A 20,880-nucleotide genomic window follows, 5' to 3' on the forward strand; every position below is an offset into this window, starting at 1 on the left:
CCCAGACTTGCTGGCGGCGTTTGAGCTGCGGAGTTCTGAATCTTTCTGGAAATATTCGCTTCGTTTGCTCACATAGGTTGGAGGGGAGGAAATCTCCCATCCATACCCAAGGGTCTGGCCCACTTTGTCCCTCAGATCGCCTGTAATGTGATTAGCTTTTAACGGCCCCATCTGAATCGGCCTAGCATGAAGAGAAATGAAGCATATTCCATGCTGAAGGGTTGCGGGGGAAGGTCACTTCGCAAGAACTAAGTCCTCGTTTGAGTTTTGAGGTTGGAGAGTTGACACGCAACTTTGGAGATGGCGTTGAGTGGGACAAAATCAGTCCCCTTCTGGAGGAGCTAGGGAAGGTAATGGTGGAAATGGGAGATGCAGAGCAGAAATGACAAAGCTCTGAATAAAATGATGTGCAAGCCACAGAGAGGTGAGCTAGGAGATCGGGTGTCATGGAAACCTGGAACCCTTCTGTGTCAAGGGGTCATGGCTTTTGGGGGGGGGCAATCACAGATTTCACGGCTGAGTTCGATCGACTGTTATCAGCCTTTGTGGTATTGAGTAATGCCTGGAGACAGGGTGCAAAAGAGATGGAAGCAGTTTAGCAGAAGAGATATCGATAGCTCAAGTGGAAGGTCCTGGGGAGTGTTGCTGAACAGAGAGAGACCTTGGAGTGCAGGTTCGTAGTTCCTTGACAGTGGAGTTGCAGGTAGTTAGGATAGTGAAGATGGTATCAGAGATAATGGGAACTGCAGATGCTGGAGAATCCGAGATAACAAGGTGTAGAGCTGGATGAACACAGCAGGCCCAGCAGCAGATTTCTGAAGAAGAGCCTCGGCCAGAAACATCAGCTTTCCTGCTCCTCTGATGCTGCTTGGCCTGTTGTGTTCATCCAGCTCTACACCTTGTTATCTCTATAGTGAAGATGGTGTTTGGCATGCTTGCCGTTATTGGTCAGTGCATTAAATATAAGAGTTGGGAGGTCATGGACAGGACATTGGTTTGGAACACTTTCGGAATACTGCGTTCAATTCTGGTCTCCCTGCTGTAGAAAGGATGTTGCAAAGCTTGAAAATGGTTCAGAAAAGATTTACAAGGATGCTGCCAGGTTTGGAGGGTTTGAGCTACAGGGAGAGGCTGGTGCATGTGTGGAACGAGATGCCAGAGGAATTGTTGGAGGCTGGTACAATGACAGAGTGTGAACAGATATGTGGTTAGGAAGGGTTTAGAGGGATAAGGCTCAAATCCAGGTAAACGGAGTTTGGGAAAGCCGGTCAGCATGGAATCGAAAGCTGAACTATGAAGGGACTTGTCCATGTGTGCACAAAACACAGAAAGCTTGCACCCTGGGGAGGGGTCAGCAGGGAATCAGGAAGGGTAAGGAAATGTCGGCCCTTGTTGCAGGGGAGTTGGAGTCTAAGAGTGGGGAGGTTTTACTGTAACTGTACAAGGTGCTGGTGAGGCCGCAGCTGGAGCACAGCGAGCAGATTTGCTCCTCTTATTTAAGGAACGATATTGTTTCGTTGGAGGCAGTTCGGAGAAGGTTCACCTGGACGATCCCTGGAATGGGAGGGACTGTCTTATGAACAAAGGCTAAACAGGTTGGGGCTCTACTCACTGAACTTTAGGAGAATGAGAGGTCACCTCATTGAGACAGATGAGATTGTTAAGGGGCTCGACAGGGTAAATGCTGAGAGGGTGTTTCCCCTTATGGGAGGGTGTAGGACCAGGGGGCACAGCCCCAGAATAAAGGGGCACCAATTTCAGACTGAGATGGGGAGGAATTCCTTCTCCCAGAGCCTTTGGAACTCCTCGCTGCAGGGAGCTGTGGTGACAGAGTCCCTGTGTGCATTGAAGATTGAGATATATTTTTGACCAGTCAGGGGATCAAGGGGAAAGGGCAGGAAAGTGGACCCGAGGAATGTGGGATCAGCCATGATCCTAGCAGAGCAGGCTGGAGGGGCCGAACGGCCTTCTCCAGTTCCCATTTCTTATGATCTCACAGTGGGGAAAAGGACTTGAGGTTTGTGATCTAACTGAAGGACATTTAGACCCAAAAGTGAGAAGTTTTCTGCTCTGCAAGGACATGTCCCAACTGCTGTAGGCTAGGACTATTCAGTCCTCATAAGTGTTCTGAAGTCCTCAGGCACTGGAGCAGCTCATGACCCAGTTCAGAATGACCTTGAAAACAGTAACTTCCGCTGCCCAAGGACAATGACTAGTCATTGCACAAGCAATAGGCTGTAGCTGTCGAGAGAGAACCTCTGCCCATGATGTTCAAAGACATGGCCAATACTGAACCTATAATCCCAACAGAAATGCGAAAACTCATGAGATATCTACATGCCTCCAGTCATGTAGATCTTGTGGTGAAAAGAGCAAATCAGAGGTTGGGAATTCTGTCATGAATAATGCACCTTTCAAACTCTAGCCCCATCGCACAAGGCAGGAGGGTGATGGGATACTCCCCACTTGCCCCTGGATGGGCTTCAGCTCCAACAACACTCAAGAAGGTCGACACCATCCAGGACAAAGCAGCCCCCGCTCGATTGGCACCACATCCACAAACATCCCACTCCCTCCCCCCCAACCGATGCTCAGTCGCAGCAGTGTGTACCATCTACAAGATGCTCTGCAGAGACTCACCAAAGATTCTCAGGCAGCACCTTCCAAACCCCACGACCCACTTCCATCCATAAGCACAAGGGGCAGCAAGTACATGGGACCCGCCCCCCCCAACCCGCTACAGGTTCCCCTCCGAGCCCATCCCCATCCTGATTTGGAAATATCTCACTGTTTCTTCAGTGTTGTTGTGTCAACATTCCAGACCGCCCTTCGAGAGGGATTTGCAGGGTATACCTGTACCCAGGGGGATTTGAGGGGTACCTGTACCCAGAGCGCTTTGCAGGGTACCTGTCCCCAGAGGGATTTGAGGGGTATACCTGTACCCAGAGGGATTTGCAGGGTACCTGTACCCAGAGGGATTTGCGAGGTATACCTGTACCCAGAGGGATTTGCGGGGTACCTGTACACAGAGGGATTTGCGAGGTATACCTGTACCCAGAGGGATTTGCGGGGTACCTGTACACAGAGGGATTTGCAGGGTACCTGTACCCAGAGGGATTTGCGAGGTATACCTGTACCCAGAGGGATTTGCGGGGCACCTGTATACAGAGGGATTTGCAGGGTACCTGTACCCAGAGGGATTTGCAGGGTATACCTGTACCCAGAGGAATTTGAGGGGTACCTGTACACAGAGGGATTTGAGGGGTACCTGTACCCAGAGAGATTCACGGGGTACCTGTACCCAGAGGGATTTGTGGCGTACCCGTGCCCAGAGGGATTTGCGGGGTATCCATACCCAGAGGGCTTTGTGGGGTATACCTGTACCCAGAGGGATTTGCAGGGTACCTGTACCTAAAGGGATTTGCAGGGTACCTGTATCCAGAGGGATTTGCAGGGTACCTGTACCCAGAGGGATTTGCGGGGTATACCTGTACACAGAGAGATTTGTGGGGTACCTGTACACAGAGGGATTTGCAGGGTACCTGTACCTAAAGGGATTTGCAGGGTACCTGTATCCAGAGGGATTTGCAGGGTACCTGTACCCAGAGGGATTTGCGGGGTATACCTGTACACAGAGAGATTTGTGGGGTACCCGTACCCAGAGGGATATGCAGGGTGTACCTGTACCCAGAGGGATTTGCGGGGTACCTGTACCCAGAGGGATTTGCGGGGTATACCTGTACCCAGAGGGCTTTGAGGGGTACACCTGTACCCAGAGGGATTTGCAGCGTACCTGTACCCAGAGGGATTTGCGGGGTATACCTGTACCCAGAGGGCTTTGAGGGGTATACCTGTACCCAGAGGGATTTGCAGGGTGCCTGTAACCAGAGGGCTTTGCAGGGTACCTGTACCCAGAGGGATTTGCGGGGTATACCTGTACACAGAGGGATTTGCGGGGTACCTGTACCCAGAGGGATTTGCGGGGTATACCTGTACCCAGGGGGATTTGCGGGGTATACCTGTACCCAGGGGGATTTGCAGGGTACCTGTAACCAGAGGGATTTGCAGGGTACCTGTACCCAGAGGGATTTGCGGGGTATACCTGTACCCAGAGGGATTTGCAGGGTACCTGTACCCAGAGGGATTTGCGGGGTATACCTGTACCCAGAGGGATTTGCAGGGTACCTGTACCCAGAGGGATTTGCGGGGTATACCTGTACCCAGAGGGATTTGCAGGGTACCTGTACCCAGAGGGATTTGCGGAGTATACCTGTACCCAGAGGGCTTTGCAGGGTACACGTACCCAGAGGGATTTGCGGGGTGTACCTGTGCCCAGAGGGATTTGCGGGGTACCTGTACACAGAGGGATTTGCAGGGTATACCTGTACCCAGAGGGATTTGCAGGGTATACCTGTACCCACAGGGCTTTGCGGGGTACCTGCACACAGAGAGATTTGTGGGATACCTGTACACAGAGAGATTTGCAGGGTATACCTGTACCCAGAGGGCATGTCGCGGTTCAGTAAGAGAACTCACAAGCAACTTCTTGAAATACAAATATTGTCTTTGTCGTCAATGTTGAGGAACTGGGAGAATCTCGACCAATGGCCCATCATCGTGAGCCTGATTGAATGGTGCGGTCTCCTCTCAGAGTGGGGGCTGGACAGGTACCTGGCAGAAATTTGACGACATGCGTTTTTGCTTGACATTTTGTGTTCTTTGCATTCCAGATTCTGTGCGTAACCAATCACAGCAGAGGGATCCAGCCGGTAACATTCCCATGACAATCCCAGAGGGACAGACAGGGTCCAATCATACAGGTAGGCAGCGTTTTAACTCACCGATCTGACTGAGCTGTCCCAGAATCGCCTCGATGACTTGCCAGGCCATCATTACAGACAGGACAGAGGTCCACAACGGTTTGAGCAACCGGGCAGGGACAGCAACAGGTACAGAGGGAGGGCCGTGGGCAGATGCAGAGAGAGGGAGGGGGTGTAGGGGCTGGAGGGGGTTACAGAGATAGGGAGGGGGTGTAGGGGCTGGAGGGGGTTACAGAGATAGGGAGGGGGTGTAGGGGCTGGAGGGGGTTACAGAGATAGGGAGGGGGTGTAGGGGGTGGATGATGGTTACAGAGATAGGGAGGGGGTGTAGGGGCTGGAGGGGGTTACAGAGATAGGGAGGGTGTGTAGGGGCTGGGGGGCGGTTACAGAGATAGGGAGGGGTTAGCGGCTGGAGGGGGTTACAGAGATAGGGAGGGGGTGTAGGGGCAGGAGGGGGTTACAGTGATAGGGAGGGGGTGTAGGGGCTGGAGGGGGTTACAGAGATAGGGAGGGGGTGTAGGGGCTGGAGGGGGTTACAGAGATGGGGAGGGGGCGTAGGGGCTGGAGGGGGTTACAGAGATAGGGAGGGGGTGTAGGGGCTGGAGGGGGTTACAGAGATAGGGAAGGGTGTAGGGACTGGAGGGGGTTACAGAGACAGGGAGGAGGTGTAGGGGCTGGAGGGGGTGACAGAGATAGGGAGGGGGTGTAGGGGCTGGAGGGGGTTGCAGAGATAGGGAGGGGGTGTAGGGGCTGGAGGGGGTTACAGAGATAGGGAGGGGGTGTAGGGGCTGGAGGGGGAGACAGAGATAGGGAGGGGGTGTAGGGGCTGGAGGGGGTTGCAGAGATAGGGAGGGCGTGTAGGGGCTGGAGGGGGTTACAGAGATAGGGAGCGGTGCAGGGGCTGGAGGGGGTTACAGGGATAGGGAGGGTGTCTAGGGGCTGGGGGGGCGGTTACAGAGATAGGGAGGGGGTGTAGGGGCTGGAGGGGGTTACAGAGATAGGGAGGGGGTGTAGGGGCAGGAGGGGGTTACAGTGATAGGGAGGGGGTGTAGGGGCTGGAGGGGGTTACAGAGATAGGGAGGGGGTGTAGGGGCTGGAGGGGGTTACAGAGATGGGGAGGGGGCGTAGGGGCTGGAGGGGGTTACAGAGATAGGGAGGGGGTGTAGGGGCTGGAGGGGGTTACAGAGATAGGGAAGGGTGTAGGGGCTGGAGGGGGTTACAGAGACAGGGAGGAGGTGTAGGGGCTGGAGGGGGTGACAGAGATAGGGAGGGGGTGTAGGGGCTGGAGGGGGTTGCAGAGATAGGGAGGGGGTGTAGGGGCTGGAGGGTGTTACAGAGATAGGGAGGGGGTGTAGGGGCTGGAGGGGGAGACAGAGATAGGGAGGGGGTGTAGGGGCTGGAGGGGGTTGCAGAGATAGGGAGGGCGTGTAGGGGCTGGAGGGGGTTACAGAGATAGGGAGCGGTGCAGGGGCTGGAGGGGGTTACAGGGATAGGGAGGGTGTCTAGGGGCTGGGGGGGCGGTTACAGAGATAGGGAGGGGGTGTAGGGGCTGGAGGGGGTTACAGAGATAGGGAAGGGCGTAGGGGCTGGGGGGGCGGTTACAGAGATAGGGAGGGGGTGTAGGGGCTGGAGGGGGTTACAGAGATAGGGAAGGGTGTAGGGGCGGGAGGGGGTTACAGAGAGAGGGAGGGGGTGTAGGGGCTGGAGGGGGTGACAGGGATAGGGAGGGGGTGTACGGGCTGGAGGTGGTTGCAGAGATAGGGAGGGGGTGTAGGGGCTGGAGGGGGTTACAGGGATAGGGAGGGGGTGTAGGGGCTGGAGGGGGTTACAGAGATAGAGAGGGGGTGTAGGGGCTGGAGAGGGTTACAGAGATAGGGAGGGGTGTAGGGGCTGGAGGGGGTTACAGAGATAGGGAGGGGTGTAGGGGCTGGAGGGGGTTACAGAGATAGGGAGGGGGCGTAGGGGCTGGAGGGGGTTACAGAGATAGGGAGGGTGTGTAGGGGCTGGAGGGGGTTACAGAGATAGGGAGGGGGTGTAGGGGATGGAGGGGATTACAGAGATAGGGAGGGGGTGTAGGGGCAGGAGAGGGTTACAGGGATAGGGAGGCGGTGTAGGGACTGGAGGGGGTTACAGAGATAGGGAGGCGGCGTAGGGGATGGAGGGGGTTACGGAGATAGGGAGGTGGTGTCGGGGCTGGAGGGGGTTACAGAGATAGAGAGGGGGTTGTAGGGGCTGGAGGGGGTTACAGAGATAGGGAGGAGGTGTAGGGGCTGGAGGGGGTGACAGAGATAGGGAGGGTTTGTAGGGGCTGGAGAGGGTTACATAGATAGGGAGGGGGTGTAGGGGCTGGAGGGTGTTACAGAGATAGGGAGGGGGTCTAGGGGCTGAAGGCTGTTACAGAGATAGGGAGGGGGTGTAGGGGTTGGAGGGGGTTACAGAGATAGGGAGGGGGTGTAGGGGCTGGAGGTGGTTACAGAGAAGGGAGGGGGTGTAGGGGCTGGAGGGGGTTACAGAGATAGGGAGGGGGTGTAGGGGCTGGAGGCTGTTACAGAGATAGGGAGGGGGTGTAGGGGCTGGAGGGGGTTAGAGAGATAGGGAGGGGTGTAGGGGCTGGAGGGGGTTACAGAGATAGGGTGGTGGTGTCGGGGATGGAGGGGTTTACAGAGATAGGGAGTGGGGGTAGAGGCTGGAGCAGGTTACAGGGATAGGGAGGGGGTGTAGGGGCTGGAGGGGGTTACAGAGATAGCGAGGGGGTGTAGGGGCTGGAGGCTGTTACAGAGATAGGGAGGGGGTGTAGGGGCTGGAGGGGGTTACAGAGATAGGGAGGGGGTGTAGGAGCTGGAGGGGGTTACAGAGATAGGGAGGGGGTGTATGGGCTGGAGGGAGTTAGAGAGATAGGGAGGGGGTGTAGGGGCTGGAGGTGTTTACAGAGATAGGGTGGGGGTGTAGGGGATGGAGGGGTTTACAGAGATAGTGTGGGGGTGTAGGGGCTGGAGGGAGTTACAGAGATAAAGAGATTGCGTAGGGGCTGGAGGAGGAGATAGAGTGGGTCATAGGGACTGGAGGAGGAGTTAGAGTGGGTGTATAGGGGCTGGAGGAGAAGATAGGGACGGGGTGTTGGCTTCGGAGGAGGAGATAGGGAATGGGTGATGGTATGCAGGGTTTAGAAATTTAACACCAAACCATGCATTGTCCCATGAGATGTAAGTTGGACAGTGTCGGGGCGGGGTGGGCAAATGAGTAATGACGTCGAATCAACACAAATTTGAGTATCCAACGAGAAAGTAGCACACCAGCGGCTTGGACCTTGGCCAACACTGACCTCCGAGGTGTTTATCCAGTCTCGTCCTGTGGGAATGTGACAAACTGACCCAATCCCCTCTCCCTGAAGACCACATCCCCTCCCTTTCATTGAACCATTTCCGTCAAGGTCCTCACCAGAGCTGTGTAACCTTGCAGGTCATAGGTCGAATGTCCCCTACAAGAGGTCAGTGAACAATAGCAGCTCCTCGGAGGATGAAGGGTTCCAGGTGGCGAGGGCAAACAGCGTGAGGAGGTCATTAAAACCGAAATCTCAACGTAAGTGCTTTCCGCAGCTGACACTGCGCCTGAATGTGTCTCAGGGGTTAGAACCGCTGGGAGAGCGCTGGGGCCGCTGTTTGATTCCACCCTCAGGCAACTGTCTGTGTGGGGTTTGCACATTCTCCCCATGTCCGCGTTGGTTTCCTCCGGGTGCTCCGGTTTCCTCCCACAGTCCAAAGGTGTGTGGGTTAGGGTGGGATTGGCCATGCTAAATTGTCCCCCAGTGCCCACAGATGTGCAGGTTAGTGTGGATTGGCCGTGCTAAATTGTCCCGTAGTGCCCAGGGATGTGCAGGTTAGGGTGGATTGGCAGTGCTCAATTGTCCCATAGTGCCCAGGGATGTGCAGGTTAGGGTGGGTTGGCCGTGCTAAATTGTCCCATAGTGGCCAGGGATGTGCAGGTTAGGGTGGGTTGGCCCGCTAAATTGTCCCATAGTGCCCAGGGATGTGCAGGTTAGGGTGGGTTGGCCATGCTAAATTGCCCCATAGTGCCCAGGGATGTGCAGGTTAGGGTGGATTGGCCGTGCTAAATTGTCCAGTAGTGCCCAGGGATGTGCAGGTTAGGGTGGATTGGCCGTGCTAAATTGTCCCGTAGTGCCCAGGGATGTGCAGGTTAGGGTGGATTGGCAGTGCTCAATTGTCCCATAGTGCCCAGGGATGTGCAGGTTAGGGTGGGTTGGCCGTGCTAAATTGTCCCATAGTGGCCAGGGATGTGCAGGTTAGGGTGGGTTGGCCCGCTAAATTGTCCCATAGTGCCCAGGGATGTGCAGGTTAGGGTGGGTTGGCCATGCTAAATTGCCCCATAGTGCCCAGGGATGTGCAGGTTAGGGTGGATTGGCCGTGCTAAATTGTCCAGTAGTGCCCAGGGATGTGCGGGTTAGGGTGGATTGGCCGTGCTAAATTGTCCCGTAGTGCCCAGGGATGTGTGGGTTAGGGTGGATTGGCCGTGCTAAATTGTCCCATAGTGTCCCAGGGATGTGTGGGTTAGGGTGGATTGGCCGTGCTAAATTCTCCCATAGCACCCAGGGATGTGTAGGTTAGGGTGGGTTGGCCGTGCTAAATTGTCCCATAGTGCCCAGGGATGTGCAGGTTAGGGTGGGTTGGCCGTGCTAAATTGTCCCGTAGTGCCCAGGGATGTGCAGGTTAGGGTGGGTTGGCCGTGCTAAATTCTCCCATAGCACCCAGGGATGTGTAGGTTAGGGTGGGTTGGCCGTGCTAAATTGTCCTATAGTGCCCAGGGATGTGCAGGTTAGGGTGGGTTGGCTGTGCTAAATTGTCCCGTAGTGCCCAGGGATGTGCGGGTTAGGGTGGGTTGGCCGTGCTAAATTGTCCTGAAGTGCCCAGGGATGTGCAGGTTAGGGTGGATTGGCCGTGCTAACTTGTCCCATAGTGCCCAGGGATGTGCGGGTTAGGGTGAGTTGGCCGTGCTAAATTGTCCCGTAGTGTCCAGGGATGTGAAGGTTAGGGTGGGTTGGCTGTGCTAAATTGTCCTGAAGTGACCAGGGATGTGCGGGTTAGGGTGTGTTGGCCATGCTAAATTGTCCCGTAGTGCCCAGGGATGTGCAGGTTAGGGTGGGTTGGCTGTGCTAAATTGTCCTGAAGTGCCCTGGGATGTGCAGGTTAGGGTGGGTTGGCTGTGCTAAATTGTCCTGATGTGACCAGGGATGTGCGGGTTAGGGTGTGTTGGCCATGCTAAATTGTCCCATAGTGCCCTGGGATGTGTGCGTTAGGGTGGAATAGCTGTGCTAAATTGTCCCATACTGCCCAGGGATGTGCAGGTTAGGTGGATTGGCTCTTTTTCTTGGCATGTGAAGGAAATTCCGAAATGGCACGCATCTGCTGCAACGAGAGTAGTAACGGAATGGAACGCTTTGCCTGCAACGGTCGTAGATTCGCCAACTTGAGGTACATTTAAGTCGTCAATGGACAAGCATATGGACGTACATGGAACAGTGTAGGTTAGATGGGCTTGGGATCGGTATGACAGGTCGGCACAACATTGAGGGCCGAAGGGGCTGAACTGTGCTGTAATGTTCTCTGTTCTTTGTTCTATAAATAACAAATGACAGTCACATGAGCAGGATCCCATCTCCTTCCTAAGCGCTCGTGTCCTGATTTTCAGCGTGCCTTGCATGTTTTCACATGGCGACTCCTTTCACCTCCTCATGAGCTTGCAAATCTCTTTACAATCCAACAGACCCTCCTACCTCCAGCTTAAACCAAATCTCTCTGTGTTCCCTCCCTCCGACACTCTCCAGTCCCCATTAGCTCCTCGAACTCTGCAATTTAGAGCAGACTCTGTAACCCTCCCAGGAAGGGCAGGCGATGGCCTCGTGCTATTATTGCTGGACTGTTAACCCAGAGACCCAGGTAACATTCTGGGAAACTGTGTTCGAATCCCACCACGGGAGAAGGTGGGGTTTGAATTTAATAAAAATATCTGGAATTAAGAATCGAATGATGACGTGAATCCATTGCTCAATGTTGGAAAAACCCATCTGGTTCACTAATGTCCCTTCGGGAAGGAAACTGCCATCCTTACATGGTCTGGCCTACATGTGACTCCAGACCCACAGCAACGTGGGTGGCTCTGAATTGCCTTCTGGGGGAATCAGGGATGGGGCAATAAATGCGGCTCTTTGCCAGCGATGGCCTCATCATGTTCATCAATAAATGAAAAAAAATCCTCAAAAGTAATGAAAAGCATTCTTTCTTTAACATCCCTCACCCCCCTCTACCTCTGCAGCCCCCTCCAGCTCCTACACTCCCTCCCTATCTCTGTAAACCCCTCCAGCCCCTATACCCGCTCCCGATCTCTGTAAACCCCCTCCATCCGCTACACCCCCTCCCTATCTCTGTAACCCCCTCCAGCCCCTACACCCCCTCCCTATGCCTGTAACCCCCTCCAGCCCCTACACCCCCTCCCTATCTCTGTAACCCGCTCCAGCCCCTACACCCCCTCGCTGTCTCTGTAACCCCCTCCAGCTTCTACACCCCCTCCCTATCTCTGTAACCCCCACCAGCCCCTACACCCCCTCCCTATCTCTATAACCCCCTCCAGCCCCTACAACCCCTCCCTATGTCTGTAACCCCCTCCAGCCGCTAAACCCCCTCCCTATCTCTGTAACCCCCTCCAGCCCCTACACCCCCTCCTTATCTCTGTAACCCCCTCCAGCCCCTACACCCCCTCCCTGTCTCTGTAACCCCCTCCAAAGCCTACACCCCCCCCTATCTCTGTAACCCCCTGCAGCCCCTACACACCCTCCCCATCTCTGTAATCCCCTCCAACCCCTACACCCCCTCCCTATCTCTGTAACCCCCTCCAGCCCCTACACCCCCTCCTTATCTCTGTAACCCCCTCCAGCCCCTACACCCCCTCCCTATCTCTGTAACCCCCTCCAACGCCTACACCCCCTCCCTATCTCTGTAACCCCCTCCAGCCCCTACACACCCTCCCCATCTCTGTAATCCCCTCCAACCCCTACAATCCCTCCCTATCTCTGTAACTCCCTCCAGCCCCCACACCCTCTCCCTATCTCTGTAACCCCCTGCAGCCCCTCCCTATGTCTGTAACACCCTCCAGCCCCTACACCCCCTCGTTGTCTCTGTAACCCCCTCCAGCCTCTACACCCCCTCGCTGTCTCGGTAACCCCCTCCAGCCCCTACACCCCTTCCCTATGTCTGTAACCCCCTCCAGCCCCTACATCCCCTCGCTGTCTCTGTAACTCCCTCCAGCCCCTACACCCCCTCGCTGTCTCTGTAACCCCCTCCAGCCTCTACAGCCATTCCCTATCTCTGTAACCCCCTCCAGCCCCTACACCCCCTCGCTGTCTCTGTAACCCCCTCCAGCCCCTACACCCCCTCCCTATGTCTGTAACCCCCTCCAGCCCCTACACCCCCTCCCTATGTCTGTAACCCCCTCCAGCCCCTACACCCCCTCCCTATCTCTGTAACCCCCTCCAGCCCCTACACCCCCTCGCTGTCTCTGTAACCCCCTCCAGCCCCTACACCCCCTCCCTATCTCTATAACCCCCTCCAGCCCCTACACCCCCCATCTCTGTAAACCCCTCCAAACCCTACACCGCTTCCCTACCACTTCCTCCTGCGTCAACATATGCCCCACCAGCCTGTCCCCAAATCCCTGAGCTGACCCTGATTTTAATCACTCTGCCTGTGCCAGCTTTACCTTTCAATGTCTTGCTCCCTTTGCTTTGAAATTCTCTCCTCCGTCTCTAACTCGCTCTCTTTCTCTCCCTTCGCCCTTCTCTCTCTCTCTCTGTCGCTCTGTCTCTCTTTCTCTCTCCTCATTCCTGAGACGCCGTGAAGATATTTCTTTCATGCTGACCTTGAGCAGTTTGGTGTTGCAGATCAGTTTCCAGCTTCAGAATGTGGCCTTGAGATGTCTCAAGTTGATAATATTAATGCGGGCTTTCGGCATGTTACTGGACAGGTTTTGCACAGCGTGCGAAACAGTGCCAGACCAAAATGGCAGCTGGGTCGGGGGTCCACAAAACTGTCATTGCGCTGAGCCACAGAGACATGAAAAATGAGCACAGGCCTTATGAGGACCCAGCCCCCTCCACACCTCCCAGCCTTTGTGCATGGCAAGCTCCCAGCCTGACCCTCTCCATGAGAGAGCCCGTCTCATTGCTCGTGCCAATCCTTGGGGAACTGGGTTGGTCAGACGGGCTGAAAGGACTCCTCCTCCCCTGCCTCCTCCACTGACAGTTCTGTGGTGGGTCTCCAGGTTGGAAGCAGCACCCCCTGTGCAAACAGCCGACAGACAGTTCCAGCACGTCCTCCTGCGAATGGTACGAGAACACAACCAAATTGGACTGTGCAAGCCAGCCCCAGCCTGAGCTGCTCGGTAAGGGAGCAGGCACACAGCAAGAAAAGGAATGCACCAGCAGAGAGCAAAGAGAGAGAGAGGGATTAACATCAGTAGGGATACAGTCAGTAACACAGGGCGCTGGGGGGGAGAGGGGTTACTGAGTGACAGTGTGAGGGAGAGGGATTAACATCAGTAGGGATACAGTCAGTAACACAGGGGGCTGGGGGGGAGAGGGGTTACTGAGTGACAGTGTGAGGGAGAGGGATTAACATCAGGAGGGATACAGTCAGTAACACAGGGCGCTGGGGGGGAGAGGGGTTACTGAGTGACAGTGTGAGGGAGAGGGATTAACATCAGTAGGGATACAGTCAGTAACACAGGGCGCTGGGGGGGGAGAGGGGTTACTGAGTGACAGTGTGAGGGAGAGGGATTAACATCAGGAGGGATACAGTCAGTAACACAGAGCGCTGGGGGGGAGAGGGGTTACTGAGTGACAGTGTGAGGGAGAGGGATTAACATCAGGAGGGATACAGTCAGTAACACAGGGCACTGGGGGGGAGAGGGGTTACTGAGTGACAGTGTGAGGGAGAGGGATTAACAAAAGTAGGGATACAGTCAGTAACACAGGGCCCTGGGGGGGAGAGGGGTTACTGAGTGACAGTGTGAAGGAGAGGGATTAACATCAGGAGGGATACAGTCAGTAACACAGAGCGCTGGGGGGGAGAGGGGTTACTGAGTGACAGTGTGAGGGAGAGGGATTAACATCAGGAGGGATACAGTCAGTAACACAGGGCTCTTGGGGGGGGAGAGGGGTTACTGAGTGACAGTGTGAGGGAGAGGGATTAACATCAGGAGGGATACAGTCAGTAACACAGGGCGCTGCGGGGGGGAGAGGGGTTACTGAGTGACAGTGTGAGGGAGAGGGATTAACATCAGGAGGGATACAGTCAGTAACACAGGGCACTGCGGGGGGGAGAGTGGTTACTGAGTGACACTGTGAGGGAGAGGGATTAACATCAGGAGGGATACAGTCAGTAACACAGGGCGCTGGGGGGGAGAGGGGTTACTGAGTGACAGTGTGAGGGAGAGGGACTAACACCAGGAGGGATACAGTCAGTAACACAGGGTGCTGCGGGGGGGAGAGGGGTTACTGAGTGACAGTGTGAGGGAGAGGGATTAACATCAGTAGGGATACAGTCAGTAACACAGGGTGCTGGGGGGGAAAGGGGTTACTGAGTGACAGTGTGAGGGAGGGGGATTAACATCAGTAGGGATACAGTCAGTAACACAGGGCGCTGGGGGGGAGAGGGGTTACTGAGTGACAGTGTGAGGGAGAGGGATTAACATCAGGAGGGATACAGTCAGTAACACAGGGCGCTGAGGGGGAGAGGGGTTACTGAGTGACAGTGTGAGGGACAGGGATTAACATCAGGAGGGATACAGTCAGTAACACAGGGCGCTGGGGGGAGAGGGATTACTGAGTGACAGTGTGAGGCAGAGGGATTAACACCAGGAGGGATACAGTCAGTAGCACAGGGCGCTGCGGGGGGAGAGGGGTTACTGAGTGACAGTGTGAGGCAGAGGGATTAACACCAGGAGGGATACAGTCAGTAACACAGGGCGCTGCGGGGGGGAGAGGGGTTACTGAGTGACAGTGTGAGGGAGAGGGATTAACATCAGTAGGGATACAGTCAGTAACACAGGGCGCTGGGGGGGAGAGGGGTTACTGAGTGACAGTGTGAGGGAGAGGGATTAACATCAGTAGGGATACAGTCAGTAACACAGGGCGCTGGGGGGAGAGGGGTTACTGAGTGACAGTGTGAGGGAGAGGGATTAACATCAGTAGGGATACAGTCAGTAACACAGGGCGCTGGGGGGGAGAGGGGTTACTGAGTGACAGTGTGAGGGAGAGGAATTAACATCAGGAGGGATACAGTCAGTAACACAGGGCGCTGGGGGGAGAGGGGTTACTGAGTGACAGTGTGAGGGAGAGGGATTAACATCAGTAGGGATACAGTCAGTAACACAGGGCCCTTGGGGGGGAGGGGTTACTGAGTGACAGTGTGAGGGAGAGGGATTAACACCAGGAGGGATACAGTCAGTAACACAGGGCACTGCGGGGGGAGAGGGGTTACTGAGTGACAGTGTGAGGCAGAGGGATTAACATCAGGAGGGATACAGTCAGTAACACAGGGCACTGAGGGGGAGAGGGGTTACTGAGTGACAGTGTGAGGGAGAGGGATTAACACCAGGAGGGATACAGTCAGTAACACAGGGCACTGAGGGGGAGAGGGGTTACTGAGTGACAGTGTGAGGGAGAGGGATTAACACCAGGAGGGATACAGTCAGTAACACAGGGCACTGAGGGGGAGAGGGGTTACTGAGTGACAATGTGAGGGAGAGGGATTAACACCAGGAGGGATACAGTCAGTAACACAGGGCACTGAGGGGGAGAGGGGTTACTGAGTGACAATGTGAGGGAGGGGGATTAACATCAGGAGGGATACAGTCAGTAACACAGGGCACTGGGGGGGAGAGGGGTTACTGAGTGACAGTGTGAGGGAGAGGGTTTAACATCAGTCGGGATACAGTCAGTAACACAGGGCGCTGGCGGGGGGGGAAGGTGTTACTGAGTGACAGTGTGAGGGAGAGGGATTAACATCAGGAGGGATACAGTCAGTAACACAGGGCGCTGGGGGGGAGAGGGGTTACTGAGTGACAGTGTGAGGGAGAGGGATTAACATCAGCAGGGATACAGTCAGTAACACAGGGCGCTGAGGGGGAGAGGGGTTACTGAGTGACAGTGTGAGGGAGAGGGATTAACATCAGTAGGGATACAGTCAGTAACACAGGGCACTGGGGGGGGAAGGTGTTACTGAGTGACAGTGTGAGGGAGAGGGATTAACACCAAGAGGGATACAGTCAGTAACACAGGGCGCTGGGGGGGGGGAAGGTGTTACTGAGTGACAGTGTGAGGGAGAGGGATTAACACAAGGAGGGATACAGTCAGTAACACAGGGCGCTGGGCGAGGAGAGGGGTTACTGAGTGACAGTGTGAGGGAGAGGGATTAACATCAGTAGGGATACAGTCAGTAACACAGGGCGCTGGGCGAGGAGAGGGGTTACTGAGTGACAGTGTGAGGGAGAGGGATTAACATCAGTAGGGATACAGTCAGTAACACAGGGCCCTGGGGGGGAGAGGGGTTACTGAGTGACAGTGTGAGCGAGAGGGATTAACATCAGGAGGGATACAGTCAGTAACACAGGGCGCTGGGCGGGGAGGGGTTACTGGATGACAGTGCGAGGGAGAGGTTTTAATAGCAGGGCTGATGCGCTGTGGAATGGAGGTGATGTGCAGATCACTCCAATGTAGCAATGCTCATTTTAACAATGCTTTATTTTGAAGCTGTTCCACAGCAGATTGGATTTCAGAGTTCCACCAGCACTCTGCCAGTTGAAGAATACGAGAATGTGCAGGATGACCAACTGAATGTTCCGGATCACGCAGCCTGGGAAGGTATGACATGAGAAGAAAGAATTAACAAATCTCACAAAACAGACGATTTCATGTTTCACCCGTAAAGTAAAACAGCTCACATCAAATTATCATCACACCTACAGGAGGGGGTTACAGAGATGGCGGGGGAGGTTACAGAGATGGGGGGATTACAGAGATAGAGAGGGGTGGTAGGGGCTGGAGGGAGTACAGAGATAGGGAGGGAGTGTAGGGGTTAGACGGGTTTACAGAGATAGGGAGGGGTTGTAGAGTTGGAGGGGGTAACAGAGATAGGGAGGGGGTGTCGGGGCTGGAGAGGGTTACAGAGATAGCGAGGGGGTGTAGGGGATGGAGGGGGTTACAGAGATTGGGAGGGGGTGTCGGGGCTGGAGAGGGTTACAGAGATAGCGAGGGGGTGTAGGGGATGGAGGTGGTTACAGAGATTGGGAGGGGGTGTAGGGGCTGGCGGGGGTTACAGAGATAGGGAGGGGGTAGAGGGGCAGGAGGGGGTTACAGAGATAGGGAGGGAGGGAGGGGATGGAGGGGGTTACAGAGATAGGGAGGGGGTGTAGGGGCTGGAGGGGGCTACAGAGATAGGGAGGGGGTGTATGGGATGGAGGGGATTACAGAGATAGGGAGGGGGTGTATGGGATGGAGTGGGTTACAGAGATAGGGAGGGGGTAGAGGGGATTACAGAGATAGTGAGGGGGTGTCGGGGCTGGAGGGGGTTACAGAGATAGGGAGGGGGAGTAGGGGCTGGAGGGGGTTACAGAGATAGGGAGGGAGGGAGGGGATGGAGGGGGTTACAGAGATAGGGGTGGGGAGTAGGGGCTGGAGGGTGTTACAGAGATAAGGAGGGGGTGTAGGGGCTGGAGGGGGTTACAGAGATAGGGAGGGGGTGTCGGGGCTGGAGGGGGTTACAGAGATAGGGAGGGGGTGTTGGGGGTGGAGGGGGTTACAGAGGTATTGAGGGGGTGTTGGGGGTTACAGAGATAGGGAGGGGGTGTAGAGCTGTAGGGGGTTACAGAGATAGGGAGGGGGTGTAGGGGCTGGAAGGGGCGACAGAGATCGGGAGGGGGTGTATGGAATGGAGGGGATTACAGAGATAGGGAGGGGGTGTCGGGGCTGGAGGGGTTTACAGAGATAGGGAGGGCGTGTTGGGGGTTACAGAGACAGGGAGGGCGTAGAGGGCATTACACAGATAGGGAGGGGGTGTCGGGGCTGGAGGGGGTTACAGAGATAGGGAGGGGTTGTTGGGGGTTACAGAGATAGGGAGGGGGTGTAGGAGCTGGAGGGGGCTATAGAGATAGGGAGGGGGTGTAGGGGCTGGAGGGGGTTACAGAGATAGGGAGGGGTGTAGGGGCTGGAGGGGGTTACAGAGATAGGGAGGGGGTGTATGGGATGGAGGGGATTACAGAGATAGGGAGGGTGTGTCGGGGCTGGAGGAGGCTACAGAGATAGGGAGGGTGTGTGGGGGTTACAGATATAGGGAGGGGGAGTAGGGGCTGGAGGGGGTTTCAGTGATAGGGAGGGATGGAGGGGATGCAGGGGGTTACAGAGATAGGGAGGGGGTAGAGGGGATTACAGAGAAAGGGAGTGGGTGTCGCGGCTGGAGGGGCTTACAGAGATAGGGAGGGGGTGTCGGGGCTGGAGGGGGTTACAGAGATAGGGAGGCAGGGAGGGGATGGAGGGTGTTACAGAGATATGGAGGGGGTGTATGTGTTGGAGGGGGTTACAGAGGTATTGAGGGGGTGTTGGGGGTTACAGAGATAGGGAGGGAGGGAAGGGATGGAGGGGGTTACAGAGACAGGGACAGGGTGTATGGGATGGAGGCGATTACAGAGATAGGGAGGGGGTATCGCGGCTGGAGGGGGTTACAGAGATAGGGAGGGGGTGTCAGGGCTGGAGGGGGTTACCGAGATAGGGAGGGGGTGTAGGTGCTGGAGGGAGTTACAGAGATAGGGAGGGGTTGAAGGGGTTGGAGGGGGTTACAGAGATAGGGAGGGGGTGTAGGGGCTGGAGGGGGTTACAGAGATACAGAGGGGGTGACAGAGATAGGGAGGGGATGTCGGGGCTGGAGGGGGTTGCAGAGATAGGGAGGGGGTGTTGGCGGTTACAGAGATAGGGAGGGGGTAGAGGGGCTGGAGGGGGTTACTGAGATAGGGAGGGTGTGTTGGGGGTTACAGAGATAGGGAGTGGGTGTATGGGCTGGAGGGAGTTACAGAGATAGGGAGGGGGTAGAGGAGATTACAGAGATAGGGAGTGGGTGTCAGGGCAGGAGGAGGTTACCGAGATTGGGAGGGGGTGTTGGCGGTTACAGAGATAGGGAGGGGGTGTAGGGGCTGGAGGGAGTTACAGAGATAGGGAGGGGGTGTAGGGGCTGGACGAGTTTTCAGAGATAGGGAGGCGGTTACATAGATAGGGAGGGGTTGTAGGGGCTGGAGGGGGTTACAGAGATAGGGAGCGGGTTTAGGGGCTGGAGGGGGTTACAGAGATAGGGAGGCGGTTACAGAGATAGGGAGGGGGTGTAGTAGCTGGAGGGAGTTACAGAGATAGAGAGGGGGTGTAGGGGCCGGAGGGGGTGACAGAGATAGGGAGGGGGTGTAGGGGCTGGAGGGTGTTACAGAGATAAGGAGGTGCTCTAGGGACTGGAGGGGGTTACAGAGATAGGGAGTGGGTTTAGGGGCTGGAGTGGGTTGCAGATATCGGGAGGGGGTGTAGGGGCTGGAGCGTTTTACAGAGATATGGAGTGGGTGTCGGGGCTGGAGGTGGTTACAGAGATAGGGAGGGGCTCTACGGGCTGGAGTGGGTTACAGAGATAGGGATGTGTTTAGGCGGCGGGTGGGGGGTGGGAAGTGCTCTGCTGGAGGGTGTGACGGCCGTGATGAGTGACATGGCTGTGGGGACATTTCACAACAAGAATGCTGAAGTGAGCACTGAGAAATAACTGAGCCTGTAGCCAGTGTCCGACTGTGAGAGCTGGGCCTTTGTGTGTGTGTGTGTGTGTGTGTGTGTGTGTGTGTGTGTGTGTGTGTGTGTGTGTGAGAGAGATAATGCAAGTTTGCAGAGAGTGGAATGACAGGGATGTCTGAGTTGGTCGGGTTTGGGAATTGGAGGATCCAGAGCACTGTGTGCTGAACACAGAGCAGTGCATTTTAGCCGAATGCTGTTTGTCTCAGCTTTTAAACTGAACTCAGTGACGAATTGATGGCGAATTTGCATCATGCAAAGTCTGTTCAACATAGGATGGGAAGTCACTCAAATTCTTTGAAGCTTCCAAAGGGAATTCAGTTCGGGGCTGAGCTCCCGAGCGAATGGGTGTTTGCATTTCTCTGTCTGTTTTGGCTGCGCCTTCCTCACTGTGAGCATTCTCTGTGAATTTACGTAGCACCAGTTCCAGTGGCCAGTGAGGCAGACCAACAGGGCGCAGGTGATTCGACAGAGAGTGACTACGATGATATCGAGACATATTTCCCCAGATGACCATTCTCGGGGTATGTGTTTTAGTTCCCAGACGCTGCAGGCAGCTACCGCTCGAGAGAAAGTGCCACCAACTGCCCAATGACAAAACATAGGGCATTTCAGAGCATCAGGGATTTTTGACTCACTGATCGAATTCGTCCCCATCCTCCTGACGGAGTGCTGCACTGTCGGAGGGTCAGTGCTGAGGGGGCGCCGCACTGTCGGAGGGTCAGTGCTGAGGGAGCGGGCACTGTCGGAGGCTCAGTGCTGAGGGAGCGGGCACTGTTGGAGGGTCAGTGCTGACGGAGTGGGCACTGTGGGAGGGTCAGTGCTGAGGGACCGGGCACTGTCGGAGGGTCAGTGCTGAGGGAGCGGGCACTGTCAGAGGGTCAGTGCTGAGGGAGTGCTGCACTGTCGGAGGGTCAGTGCTGAGGGAGCGGGCACTGTCAGAGGGTCAGTGCTGAGGGAGTGGGCACTGTCGGAGTGTCAGTGTTGAGGGAGTGCTGCACTGTTGGAGGGTCAGCGCTGAGGGAGTGGGCACTGTTGGAGGGTCAGTGTTGAGGGAGCGCTGTACTGTCGGAGGGTCAGCACTGAGGGATGGGGCACTGTCGGACGGTCAGTGCTGAGGGAGCGCCGCACTGTCGGAGGGTCAGTGCTGATGGAGTGGGCACTGTCGGAGGGTCAGTGCTG

General features: G+C 55.8%; 1 protein-coding gene across 1 annotated transcript in view; it reads left to right on the plus strand.

The window, feature by feature from the left end:
• Nucleotides 1-20,880, plus strand: part of LOC125449532 (antigen WC1.1-like) — a 111,340-nt gene that overhangs the window by 87,556 nt on the left and 2,904 nt on the right. The window contains exons 11-15 of the mRNA XM_059642791.1: nucleotides 4,731-4,820; nucleotides 8,280-8,399; nucleotides 13,149-13,268; nucleotides 16,639-16,749; nucleotides 20,117-20,222. Of these exons, the coding sequence (XP_059498774.1) occupies nucleotides 4,731-4,820; nucleotides 8,280-8,399; nucleotides 13,149-13,268; nucleotides 16,639-16,749; nucleotides 20,117-20,211 (536 nt within the window). The 3' untranslated portion in view covers nucleotides 20,212-20,222. The remainder of the gene's footprint in view (nucleotides 1-4,730; nucleotides 4,821-8,279; nucleotides 8,400-13,148; nucleotides 13,269-16,638; nucleotides 16,750-20,116; nucleotides 20,223-20,880) is intronic.

Source organism: Stegostoma tigrinum, chromosome 46 (genome assembly GCF_030684315.1).
Source record: "Stegostoma tigrinum isolate sSteTig4 chromosome 46, sSteTig4.hap1, whole genome shotgun sequence".
Lineage (NCBI taxonomy): Eukaryota > Metazoa > Chordata > Chondrichthyes > Orectolobiformes > Stegostomatidae > Stegostoma > Stegostoma tigrinum.